This window comes from Brassica oleracea, chromosome C3 (assembly GCF_000695525.1).
Source record: "Brassica oleracea var. oleracea cultivar TO1000 chromosome C3, BOL, whole genome shotgun sequence".
Taxonomy (NCBI): domain Eukaryota; kingdom Viridiplantae; phylum Streptophyta; class Magnoliopsida; order Brassicales; family Brassicaceae; genus Brassica; species Brassica oleracea.
Window position 1 is genome coordinate 27494098 of NC_027750.1, and position 11176 is coordinate 27505273.

Sequence of the window (11176 nt, forward strand, 5' to 3'; positions counted from 1 at the left end):
ACGACTCAGACGATTTACTAGGGCTATATTCGTAAAAATGGCTTCTGTTTTTTTGTTTGGTCACAAGGGGCTGAGCTGTAATTTCACTAGGCTTTTAAGTTAGTTTTACATTTGATTCAAGTTTGGGTATAGGTTTGAGGTTAAAATCAAGTTGTGGGTTAGTTTTTGCAAAAACCCCTTAGAAGTTTATGGAAATATGGTTTAGGGTATATGGTTTGATTTATACTGAAAATATGATAAAAATCTCTAGTAAATATGTATTTGAACAAATACATAGATTCAAGAAAATACATAAAAATGGTGAGAGTCAAATAAGTGTATACTATATGGTTTATGGTATAGGGATTTGGTTTGTATTGAAAATATACATAATACCTTGAACATATGCTGTAAAATACATGAATAACATACCCACTTATTTAATCACAACCAGTAGCATTTTGATTTTTTGTATGTTTAGTTATTTATATAAGGTTGAAAATATGTGCATTGCATATTATTAATTTGTTTTGACTTTTTCCTTACTTAATGAAGTGAATAATAATTCATTCCAAATAGTAATATGGGTAAAAGGCTATGTTAGATGCAAAGATATAGGTGATATAGATGATAGGCAGTTGGGTTGTTCCCTATTAATAATACTGATAATTTTGATAAATTAATGTAAGCGTAAAATAAGACATATTAAGTTTCTATTGGATAGGTCCAATAACTTTTTAAGTAGATTTTTTAAGAAACCTTCTCTTTTAATAGTATAGATTCAAAATATATTAAAGTTTTAATTAATTTTCTTATTTTCATTTAGGTTGGTTGTTCTTTTAGATATGTAAATGTATTTTATTAAGATTATGTATAACTTAAAATAGTGTGCTTAAAGTGAAATATAAATAAACGAAAGTGCCTGATTCCCAATTACATAAATTAATATAATGATAATATTCTGAAATCTCATGTATATATATAAATTTTACAAAAAAAACTAAATTGTAACAGTTGGTTATTTTCATTTATTAATATGTTTTGAGTCATCCTATAATTTATATTTATAAAATAAATAAATATTTATTATAAAATTATATATATATCTATGATTTTAGTTATAAACTGGATTAGTCGAATCACTCATGTTGTGAATATATTGAGTTACATATATTTCAGACTGACATATAATTATTTTTGATTATAATTAAGTCGAATCAAATTAGTTTTATTTATCGCTTAAATGTGCATGTATTTTCATAATATTTATCAAATTATATGTGGATATTTTAAAAGAAATTAGAAAATAAAGTGATGATCAATAGGAAGTTACATACATAAGTAACTGTAAATTTTTGAAAGATCATGAACATTTCAATATTTATAATAATTAAAATATTTTATAAATTCTAAATTATAGGATGACTCAAAACAAAAAAAAATCAAAAAAAAAATGCTATTTTGGTCATTTTAGTTTTTGAGGTCTATTTTTGTGACAAAAACTTAAAAAATATCAATTTAAGATAATTGCCATAATTTATATTAATAATGTTATATTTCTCTAATTAAACATATGATTTTAGATATGTTATATTTAGTCGGTTTTGTTGTTTTTACATGTATTTAGTTATCATTTGGGTATATTATATTTCATATGCTTCTCTAAATTTAACTATAATATTTTTACTAGATTTTGACCCATGCTTAAAAGTACGGGTTTATTTTTAAAACTAAATAAATTAGTTTAAATTAATTTCTATATAAAATAGTGTATAGGTTTAGGCACATTTATATGAACCGTGAACTGAACCACGTCAAACTGAAATATACAAAACCAAAATTAAAATGAATTTCATAGATAACCGGTTTTTTTTGGATATTAGCCGGTTTCCAACTTTTCTACCCAACCGAACCAAACCTCAATAACCCAACTGAATTAAACCAAACCAAATTTTGTAAATACATGAACGGCTCCTAAATTTCTAGAACCAAAACACTAAAAACCAAAATACCTGAACCGAAACCGGATGTTAGGGACTGATAGTGCATCTACATTTAAATGGTGCGAAGAAAGCATTATGCTTTTACAAATTATTTAACTCTTTTTATTGATCCGATAAGCCTGGACGTATATAATCTGGAATGATTTATGTTTTCATGTAGAATTTTATAAAAGGTTCTACCAACTGATATGTTTCCACAAAATTCAGATTTAATGAAAACCTTTTAATTAAAAATCGGATAACATAAAAAAAAATCCTTATTAACATGTGAACCAACACTAGTTGCCCTCCGGTAAAACTCATAAAAAACCAGATAACACTTTAAACAAAAAAAAAAATAAACTTCTCGTATTCTTTAATAATACACAAAACTAAATAAACGATTTGATTTGTCCTTGTAAAACCCGGAAAAATCTGATAACACTTTTTAAGAAGTTGATTAACTAGTCATGTTTTAATAATAATACATAAAACTAAATAAACTATTTGATTTGTCATATAAAGTACCTGTATATGAAATTAGATTATAGTTTAGAAATATATGAAATAAGTTTTAGGATATATGATTTAGAAGTTTATGGAAATAGGGTTTAGGGTATAGGGTTTGATTTATACTGAAAATATGATAAAAATCTCTAGGAAATATGTTTTTGAACAAATACATAGATTCAAGAAAATACATAAAAATGGTGAGAGTCAAATAAGTATATACTATATGATTTATGGTATAGGGATTTCGTTTGTATTGAAAATATACATAATACCTTGAACATATGTTGTAAAATACATGAATAACATACCCACCTATTTAATCACGACCAGTAGTAGCATTTTGATTTTTTTTATGTTTAGTTATTTATATAAGGTCGAAAATATGTGCATTGGGATGGTAGGAAGCATTGACTGTATGCATTGGGAGTGGAAAAATTGCTCAACCGCTTGGAAAGGGCAGTACGCACATGGATCAGCTAAACCGACAATTGTCTTAGAGGTTGTGGCTTCACAAGATCTTTGGATATGACACGCTTTTTTTGGTCCTCCAGGTACCTTAAACGATATTAATGTCCTCGATCGGTCTCCTGTTTTTGATGACATTTTCCAAGGCCAAGCTCCCATGTTAGAGTACGTGGTCAACGGACACATGTATAAGTTGGCTTACTACCTCACAGATGGTATATATCCCAAATTGTCAACATTTATCCAATCGATCTCACACCCAGAAGGTCCTAAAGCAGAGTTATTTGCTAGAATGCAAGAAGCAACCCGAAAAGATGTGGAACGGGCTTTTGGAGTTTTGCAAGCTCGATTTGCGATTGTGAAAAACCCCGCTCTTTCATTGGAAAAAGCAAAGATAGGCAAGATTATGGGAGCATGTATCATACTACACAGTATGATTGTTGAAAATGAACGAGATGGATACATTCGGTACGATATATCTGAATTTGAAGACGGAGACATCACCAGAAGTTCACGGGTCGAAACCGACAGGCCTACAAATATCGCTAATATGCTCGGCATTCTGGAAGATGTTCACGATAAGCGTTTACATCTACGATTGAAAAATGATTTAATTGAAAATATTTGGAACAAATTTGGTGATTGAAAAATAATAAATATTGTATCTTTTTATTTAATCATGGAATAAATAAAAATAAAATTTTCACTTTTTAAAAAATAAATTATTTTTTTATTCCTAAGGACTTCAAATTGAAGTACACCATTAGACATAACAAAAGTATGAGGATCCTTAACTATTCAAAAAAAAAATTAGTTTTATATTACTAAGGACTCAATTAAGAGTAACACCATTGCAGATGCCCTTAAAGTGCTGTGTTTAGCACCGGTTCTCTTTTTTTTGTATTTTTTTATTTATTTTTTTTAGTTTTTTTTAAAGAATCCTAAACTAAAACCTCCCGATGGAAGAGGTCTTATGCACTCAGACAATTGTGTCAGACAGCTTCTTAAAGAATTCTTGTCTAAACAATATGATGATACGCCAACGCTGGTTTCGTATCACTCATCTCTTCGGTGAATCAATTTCTTTGCTTGTAGCTCTGATACCAAATAAAGTGACCAAAACGTTGAATGTGTTTGATCTCAATGTAGTTTTGGATGCAACAGCTTTATAAAAGAATCCTTCTTTTTATTATGTTCAGAAAACTTATCTCAAAAACTAAACAAGTTATTGTATTCTTACTTGTTGTTTCATCACACATGATGAACTATTTATATAGGCACTAGAAATCCTTCTCTATCCTAATACATAATAATTTAGAAAACTCCTTAATCCTAATCCAGTATTAGTTATCCAAGTTACTTTATGAGTAACTTATTCCTCAAGTAATATTGAAGCTAATCAACACAAAAATGTTTTGCTCAGGGAACCCAATGACTAAGATGTTCGTGTAATTACTATATCAATAATCTATTACCACATTTGCAGTCCATTTTCATCACCATGACATTAAGTTATTATTAAGTCCTTCGTTTGTAAAATTTTCACAAAAATAAAACACTTGTGAATTTGTTTTTTTCTTGGAAGTGAAATAAAATGTATTTTTTCTTTCTGTTTTGATCATGATGATGAAGTTTAAGGAATAGTTGTATGTATATTGCAGAGTTGTTTAGCTCTCCACGTCTAATATCTCTCTGTATCAGACGCTCCACGAAGAAGATCCATCTCTTCGGGCAAACCCAAAGATCCAATTGTGGACACTCGCTCCAATAATCACAATCGTCCATTTTCATTTGCTGAAGCTCTTCCATTTTCGAGTCAGGTAAGTGCGATCTGGATCCTCTAAGCTATTCGATTAGATCGAATCAAGTGATTCTTTCTTCTTCTGTAAAGATAGCGAGATAAAGTTGCGATCTTTGGCGATAAATCTGTAAACTTTATAGAGAAATTGACTTTTAACACTTGGCTCTTTTGTTTGATTGCAGTTTTCTTCTTTGGATTCTGAGTGATGAATTTCTTGCTCCGATCTGCTTCCTCCGCTACTCACCGCCCTCCGGTGAGCGAGCCACCACCAGCAACTCCTCCTCCCGAAGCAACCAAGCCCGAATCCACTTTGGAAGGGCTCATATCCGAAGAGCCTTTCCCACAGTATCCATCAGTGGATGAGGATCATTTGGGTGATGGATCTAGAGACGACCATGGTAACGGAGAGGCAAATGCAAACACTGGTGGCTTTGGGATGGAGAGGTTCTCAGATGTGTCTGAGTATGAAGGATGGATCTCTATTCCATATAGTATGACATCTCACTTTGAACCTTCTTCTTCTCTACTTAATCTAATGTGTTGGTTATCTCTTTTTTATTACAGAGGAGATTCCGGATAACTGGTCTGAGTCGGTAGATATTGAGTCGTTACGTTCCCTGGATCGCTCATTTGTGTTTCCTGGTAGGTAGACGCACTGTTTCTCACATCGTTTCATCATTTTGAAACACATTTGTTTCTACTTATAGGGGAGCAGATTCAGATCCTTGCGTGCTTATCTGAAAGCAAAGGAGATGCAGAGATCATCACTCCTTTCAAAGTTGCTGAGGTGATGAGCAGAACTGTGCAGAGAAAGCTCTCTGACAACGGGACGAGTACACCGCCTGGCGACGGAGAAACAAGCCCTGATGCTCAGTTTGCATCTCAGAACGGTGACAGTCCTGGGAAAGAGAGTTCGGATTCGCAAAAGGATGTATCTGATGGCGAATCGATCTTGAGGATGGAAGATCATCAGAGAAGAACAGAAGACTTGCTTTCAAAGTTTCAGAAGTCTCATTTCTTCGTTAGGATCGCAGAGTCCGGCGTGCCGCTTTGGTCCAAGAAAAGCTCTCTGGTGGGAGATAGAGAGTTAGACAAAAAGAGCCCTTGTGTTAGTGCTTTTATAGATAGAGGAGAGTTCGATCCTAACGTTGCTGGAGGTGTAGCTAGAAGTAAGGCTAAATGCATTGCCTTACCCAATGGAGACATAGTGGTATGTGATTGTAACTCTTAATAAGCTGTTGTTTTTGATCAACTTACTGATTCTCACACAAGACCTTTGTTTGGAAGGGTGCAGGTCTCTTTACAAGTTTATATCGTTGACTGTCCCAAAGAGCCCATCATTGAGATACTTCAGTTTGAGAAGCATCAGGACGATAAAGATACTGACTCATATGGGAACCTTTTGAAGTGGTTGATACCGTTGGACAACACTATCTCTCAGCAACCACGGTCTTTGCCACCTCCTGTAAGCTCTACTCCAGGAGGTATTAGCAGCAGTAATGCACACAAGACATCACTCTCTTCCGGCTCAGGATCTCAGCTCTTCTCATTCGGCCATTTTAGAAGCTACTCCATGTCTGCTCTGCCGGCGCCGAACACTGCACAGGTTACTGGACCCGTGAAAACCCAAAGCTCCAAACCATCGTTTGATCTTGAAGACTGGGATAGTTACTCAGGTCAGACATTAAGGAAGTCTGGGACTGAAGAGCTCTTATCATTCCGGGGTGTCCCGTTGGAGAGGGATAGATTCTCTGTTCGTTGTGGACTTGAAGGCATCTGCATTCCTGGGAGAAGATGGAGGAGGAAACTTGAAATCATTCAACCTATTGATATCAATTCTTTTGCAGCTGATTGTAATACAGATGATCTTCTCTGCGTTCAAATAAAGGTGTGTGTGTCTCTGCAGCTTTGTGTTAACTGTGGTCAGTTGATTTATGGGATTCATCTTTAAATTTGTCTTTCTTGATTGGCAGAATGTTGCTCCTACACACACTCCAGATATTGTTATATACATAGACGCCATAACGATTGTTTTTGAAGAGGCAGGGAAGAGTGCTTCTCCTTCTTCAGTACCAATTGCTTGTATTGAAGCTGGTAACGAGCACAGTTTACCAAATCTAACTCTCAGGTTTGTTTGTTTGAATGCTCTTTTCAGGAACATTATAGAGTTCACTTACCTACTTCTTAAGTTTTCTTCAAACGTTTTCAGGAAAGGGGAGGAGCATTCATTCATTGTGAAACCTGCTTTTTCTGTTGGTAGTAATCTGAAGCCTTCTGCTGCGAGGAAAGAACTCAAGTCATCGAGTTTGTCTCTTCCATCTGTAAATTTTGAAAGACTAGGGAGTGGTTTAAGCGGTGATCATTATGCGGTGATGGTGTCATGTCGCTGCAACTACACAGGTAGATAGATCCTTGTTGCTGTGGTTTTTAGCCATGTTTGTGTCTTTCTTCTCTTCAGATCTTTTTGTTGTTGTTGGGTTCAGAATCAAGGCTGTTTTTCAAACAACGGACAAAGTGGAGACCAAGAGTTTCGAGGGACCTGATGATCTCTGTTGCGTCTGAAATGTCAGGAGAGCCTTGTGGCCCTCATGGGAGAGCCTCCCAGCTACCTGTTCAGGTCATTCTGCTCTCTCTCTGTGGCTATCTTCAGGTCTTTTGTTATTTTTTTTGTATCTCATACTTTTTTTGTCTACTGGTTTCAGATTTTAACACTTCAGGCATCTAATTTGACATCTGAAGATCTGTCTTTAACGGTTCTCGCTCCAGCATCCTTCACATCACCACCGTCTGTGGTGTCCTTAAATTCCACGCCTACCTCCCCTATAAGCCCATTCCTTGGATTCTCCGAGTTCACAGAGAGGGTACAAACCGAAAAACGCAACACAACAACGCGTAAAGTGCAGTCGTTGCCCTCAATTCCACTGGAGACAAGGACAGAAAACACAAATGATGAAATGAATCCTTCTTCAGATGTTGTTCCAAAGAGCGGCTTGGGATGTACACATCTCTGGCTACAAAGTCGAGTTCCCTTGGGGTAAACAAATAGTAACAATATGATAATCAAATTTTTTTCTGCTGGTAATGTTTTACCATTTATAAGTTGATGACCTGTTTTTACTTTCTAAATGCATCAGGTGTGTTCCTTCGAAATCTACAGCAACGATCAAGCTAGAGTTACTTCCTTTGACTGACGGCATAATCACTCTTGATACTCTCCAAATCCACGTCAAAGAGAAAGGTAAAACAAAAAGAAACTGTCTAGTTTATCACCAACGATTATAAACACTGTCTCCCTTTCTATGCAAACATCCATATGAACAAGGCTCCCTTTTGCTTAATGACTGAAACACCAAATGGGCTTGTGTGTGTGACAGGTCGTAGGTACATTCCAGAGCAGTCACTGAAGATAAACGCTACGTCAAGCATTTCCTCTGGGATCTTCTAGCCTCACCCAAAACCATTTTTTTTTCCTTTATTAGAGCCAAAAAGAGTCGCCAAACACTGAGCAGTCTTTGTTTCACAGGTCCATCTTCACCTCAATAGGCTATTGACTTTTGGTTTCAAGGTTTGAAAGAATATGTTGTAAAACCGCTCTGGATCCTATTTATGTTTGAACATGTGTTTGCGTTTCTTTGGTCTTCTTTTGTTTTGGTTGTGTTAAAACTTGCATAGAGACAACCTTGTTATCGAATTATATATTTGTTAATTACTATATACTCCTGTTTCACAAAGAGTGTTTTGACACGTTTTGTTATATAAAAATAGAAATTTTAGATTTCAATGTAACTTATATTTATTTTAATTTAGTACTCTCTCGTTTTCACTAAAATAGTGTTTTAGAAAAAAAATTGTTTCAAAAGATAGATGTTTTATGTTTTCTATAAAAATTTTGTAAACTTCAATAAAATTAATTGATTTTGTTGAATTATTATTGGTTAAAAGTTATTGAAACTTGAAAATTACAGAAAATAATATATTTTTTTATAGTGATTTAATGTGCTTTATTAATAAGTATGAAATTATTAGAAAATCTATTTTTGTGAAACGGAGAGAGTATTAATTATAAATGCATTGATCTTGTAAAAAAAAATTATTTATCTCAAATACTATTGGTTAAAATAAAATATGTAATTAATATGAACATAAATAAATTTCAATTTTTTTTTAATTTATGCGAAAAATGTCACTTTTCATGAAACAAAGAATTAATCAATAAACCTTTAATATCATGGAAACATTTAAAAAAAAAATGACAACATTATCATCCATCGATTGAAGGACATGGCAAAGGAAATTACTATGTTAACTCTTCAGGAACATAACCGAACAATGTTGGAACACGCCAGGGGCGAGTTGGCAAATACCAACGTGATACGCCACTAGGAACCAACCGTAACATGCAGAAGCGATGACTAATATCTCTGTATCCATGACAACACAAAACAACTTTCTTCTCCATGTCAATGATAAAGAAACTCGTGGGATTCGAAATAAAATGGACATGAGTTTTTAAATTCACTTTTAAGAACATGCACCACGACACAAATGTGGGATCAATCTCCTCGGTTATCCATATATTCACCATCAGTGTCTCGTTACTCTGATATAACAACAAAAGATGTTCTTCTCTAACAACCGAGAGAGCCATAGTATAAGAATTAAATGGTTCATCATCAGGGCCGGCTCAATGGTGTCATGGGCCCTGGGGCAAAAAAAAAAAAATTAATTTCCAAACTTTTGTTTTTAAAAAAAAAAATCTGATAGATATATGTTTTCTTTCAAAATACCAGAAGTATTTTTTAAAATAAATCTATGGAAATAAAAAAAGTACTTTCATATTAAAAAATTGGACCCCTTTTCTTATTTTTAATATAAAAATACATGTATTTTTTTTTTAAAATCGGACCCTTATCTATTAAGAAATAGGGGGACAACGGATTGGGCCCGGAGCGGTCGCACCGCTCGCCCCCCTATCTAAGCCGGCCCCTGTTCATCATGAGAGGTAGGAACACACAGACGTTGCAGTCTTTCTTCTGAAAAATCAAAACTGAGTAGTGAGTAGTCAAACCCTTTATGATTAGATAAAACCCAGTAAGTATCTCCCTTTAAAGACACGCCACCAGGTTGTAAGTAGGCTTGTGTTGTAATGACATCAACACTCCTCCATGAGTTAGAGCCAAACTCATAGATTTCAAATCTTAAGTCGCCTTCGAGATTTGCATCAAGTTTCTTCCATGATCCCAGTTTCCCGTGGTCGTAGTAACACGGGAGCCTCAAGATTTTGTAGTTATGGCACAGTTCGTTCTTGTCGTATCCCATAGCATAGGCACTATTGTAATGCTTCTGCGGTTGGATCCATCTGGTTTTCCCTGAAAACGGGTTCCAAACCACAAGACGGTTTGACTTGGGGTGGGTGCATAGCAACATGCCATGGCAGTGAAAGGCTTTAGTTACATCAACTAGTTCATTATCATGGGTGTAACGGCCTGGTTCCTGGCCCAAAATTTTTCATAAAAAAATGATCTTCTCTACGGTCCATTTGACAAAAACCTAGGGTTCCCTTCCCCTTTCCTATAAAAAGAGATGCAGCCTCCCTTTTGCCTCATACAGAAACTAAAGCGAAGCTCTGCAGAGAATTCCCGGAGACCAGAAACCCTAGCCGTCGAGCTCTCCCTTTCTCTCTTGCGCCGTCTCTCTCTCTCTTCTCTCTCTCTCTCCTCGCCGTCGCTCTCTCTCTCCTCGCCGTCGCACGCTCTCTCTCTCCTCGCCAGCGCCGTGTGGTGGTGGTGGTGACCGGATCTCAATCTCCTCTCCCTTGCCTCTTGTTTCCAGATCCGGATCCAGATCTAGGCTAAGGTGGAGTGTCTTGAACCCATCTTGTTCTCATGTACTGTATACTCCTTTATGTTGGAGTTAGGGTTGATTAGACCATGTTTGAAAGCTAGGATGATAGATCATGATTATTGCTAGGATGTTAGATGAATGGAACACGATGCATAAGAACCCTCATATTGTTAAATGGGACTTAGTAAACTGAAATGGAGTTGTGGTAGCGATGATTGATTAGTAATTTATGCTTGTATGTTTGGATATGTAGTCCCATGAGTGGTTTGTGATTAAAGCTAGGATGCTAGAGAGAAATGAATGCTAAGATGATAGATGAGTAATGATTGTTAATGTTATTGAAGTAGAACTTGAGTGCAATGTGTATTGTGTGTGGCACCGATAACGGGTGGCGTCTAGTGAATGAGTCCAAGTACAAGTCTAAATGAAAAGGAAAGCGAATGAGAATGGGAAGGGATAAGTGAAAGTATGAAAGAATAAGGTTACGGTTAAGCATGGGTGGGGAAAGCATATAGAGTCTAAGGAAAGTATGTGTGGCAGTAGTTCACGCTAGGTATCCATAGGAGATGTGGCGAATCCACAAGAATATGGA

At 35.2% G+C, this 11176-nt stretch overlaps 1 protein-coding gene across 1 annotated transcript; it reads left to right on the forward strand.

Moving 5' to 3' along the window:
• The first annotated feature begins 4571 nt into the window (after nucleotides 1–4571).
• LOC106335818 lies at nucleotides 4572–8446 on the forward strand. Its single transcript, XM_013774436.1, has 11 exons — nucleotides 4572–4759; nucleotides 4923–5231; nucleotides 5305–5382; nucleotides 5448–5950; nucleotides 6035–6628; nucleotides 6714–6868; nucleotides 6950–7140; nucleotides 7224–7357; nucleotides 7443–7774; nucleotides 7875–7978; nucleotides 8115–8446. The coding sequence occupies exons 2-11, from the start codon at nucleotides 4946–4948 to the stop codon at nucleotides 8183–8185; spliced, it is 2448 nt and encodes an 815-aa protein (XP_013629890.1). The 5' UTR covers nucleotides 4572–4759; nucleotides 4923–4945; the 3' UTR covers nucleotides 8186–8446.
• The last annotated feature ends 2730 nt before the right edge of the window (nucleotides 8447–11176 follow it).